This window comes from Aphanomyces astaci (assembly GCF_000520075.1).
Source record: "Aphanomyces astaci strain APO3 unplaced genomic scaffold supercont1.672, whole genome shotgun sequence".
NCBI lineage: Eukaryota > Oomycota > Saprolegniomycetes > Saprolegniales > Verrucalvaceae > Aphanomyces > Aphanomyces astaci.
In genome coordinates this window covers 1-1,732 of record NW_009798935.1, presented here as the reverse complement: position 1 = coordinate 1,732, position 1,732 = coordinate 1, and the positions used below count along the sequence as shown (strand labels likewise).

General features: G+C 48.6%; 1 protein-coding gene across 1 annotated transcript; it reads left to right on the top strand.

The window, feature by feature from the left end:
• Positions 1-286: 286 nt before the first annotated feature.
• Positions 287-597, top strand: H257_19481 (hypothetical protein; the record flags this gene model as incomplete). Its single annotated transcript, XM_009848623.1, has 2 exons — positions 287-390; positions 495-597. The coding sequence occupies 2 exons, from the start codon at positions 287-289 to the stop codon at positions 595-597; spliced, it is 207 nt and encodes a 68-aa protein (XP_009846925.1).
• Between the last annotated feature and the right edge of the window lie 1,135 nt (positions 598-1,732).

The window sequence follows — 1,732 nt, the reverse complement described above, 5'->3', positions numbered from 1 at the left end:
CAAATATATTACGCCGGAGTAAACGACAGCTGTGACAGAGTTGCCATTTTAGAAAAACTTCAAGCCGGGCAAGCAATCATACGGTCGAAGTCGGACAGATAGTGGGATAATCATTACTTGACGAGGAATTCCCCGGCAGCAGGGGTTGACCCTGTTCTCGGGGAATTGAATAACGCCGGATAAACATTCGGATACGTAAATTCTTGCACAGATAAGACCGTTGAAAACTAACGGCTTTAGCTACGAGTCACTTTTCAAAATGACTTCATGTGGTCGCCTTAAGTGCATGGTGGATGGCTGTGGCGTTGTCGTGTGGTACACCTACTTCAAGGTGCACATGACCAAGGAAGGACCCCCGGAGATACCCCAACACCGCAATATCCGTAAGCAGTACGGCCGCCAAGTCGATGCGAACGACAAGGTGCTTGAGGACGAGGGCGTCGCAGATTTTCACCCTGACCAATGAGAAGATATTGAACCAATGCTATTTGTAGACACGAAGGCTTGCGTGGGTTTTACAAGGGACTCACGCCAAACTTGATCAAAGTGCTGCCCACGGGAGCGCTGATTTTCGCCGTGTACGAGTACCAACCTTAACACACATAACGATATTTTCGGACGAAAAAAAGTTCAACATAGATGGTCCCGATGGTTTTCAAAGCTAATGGCATAACTGTTGACTCCCCCAAGAAATGTACTCCAAGCGCGTCGGTAGTGGCCGAAGTGTAATGTTGTGGGGGGTGTTTTCCAACGATGGAAAGAATGAACTGGCCATCCTACAAGGCAAACATAACTCCATCAAGTACTGTGAAACGTTGGCGACTTACGTATTGCCATTTATGACCCCCGTCCGAGCAAAGAACGTTGGAAATTTCGTCGTGTTTCAACAAGACAACGCGTCCATACACGTTTCAAGATATACCATGGCCTTTCTATAGGCTGGAGATGTTCCGACGATGGGTTGGCCCGCTCTGAGCCCCGATTTGAACCCAATCGAAAATGTCTGGAGTGTTTCGGCTCGCGCCGTTTACGCAAATGGACGCCAGTTCGACAATGTCGAGGATTTAAAGCGCAAAATTCAGTTTGAGTGGAATCGCATCACTCTCGCGTATTACAGGACCCTCGTGGACAGCATGCCAGCTCGCATAGCTCAAATCATCTGACTATTAGTGCAAAAAAACAACCCCGTTCCTAGGGACCCGGTCAAGATTGCAAAAGTGAAAGCCGTTGAACCATTCCTGAGGGTTGCAGTTCGACAAGTGAAAGACCCGAAGTCGACACCACGACCATCTGCAAAACCTCCTTAGACTCAGCATTGTCTGGATGGCTCACGTCGACAACTGGTGTGCCATTGGCAGTTAGCCGGGTCATGTTGCGTATCGGAAGAACACTTCGCAATGCTCGGTTGAAAACAATTGCGAAAGGACGATACAAGCACCTTACAACTATGCTTTCACAACAAAACTCGGGTGAGACTGATGATGTCACCGCATGCTCCGAAACCAGTGTTTCGGATTCAAGTAAGGGGGAATGTCGCGGTTCGATTTTAAGACAATCAGACTCCCTCGGCGATGGACCTTATCTACCGACACATGTCACACCGAGGGAGATGTGATTGGTGGAAACTCCGGTCAAACAGAAGGACATGGCAACCACTCTGTGTCCAAAACGATCCAGCACCCACAACCTTGTGAATCCAAGGACCGGTGCAAGACTTCATTAATCGTCAAAG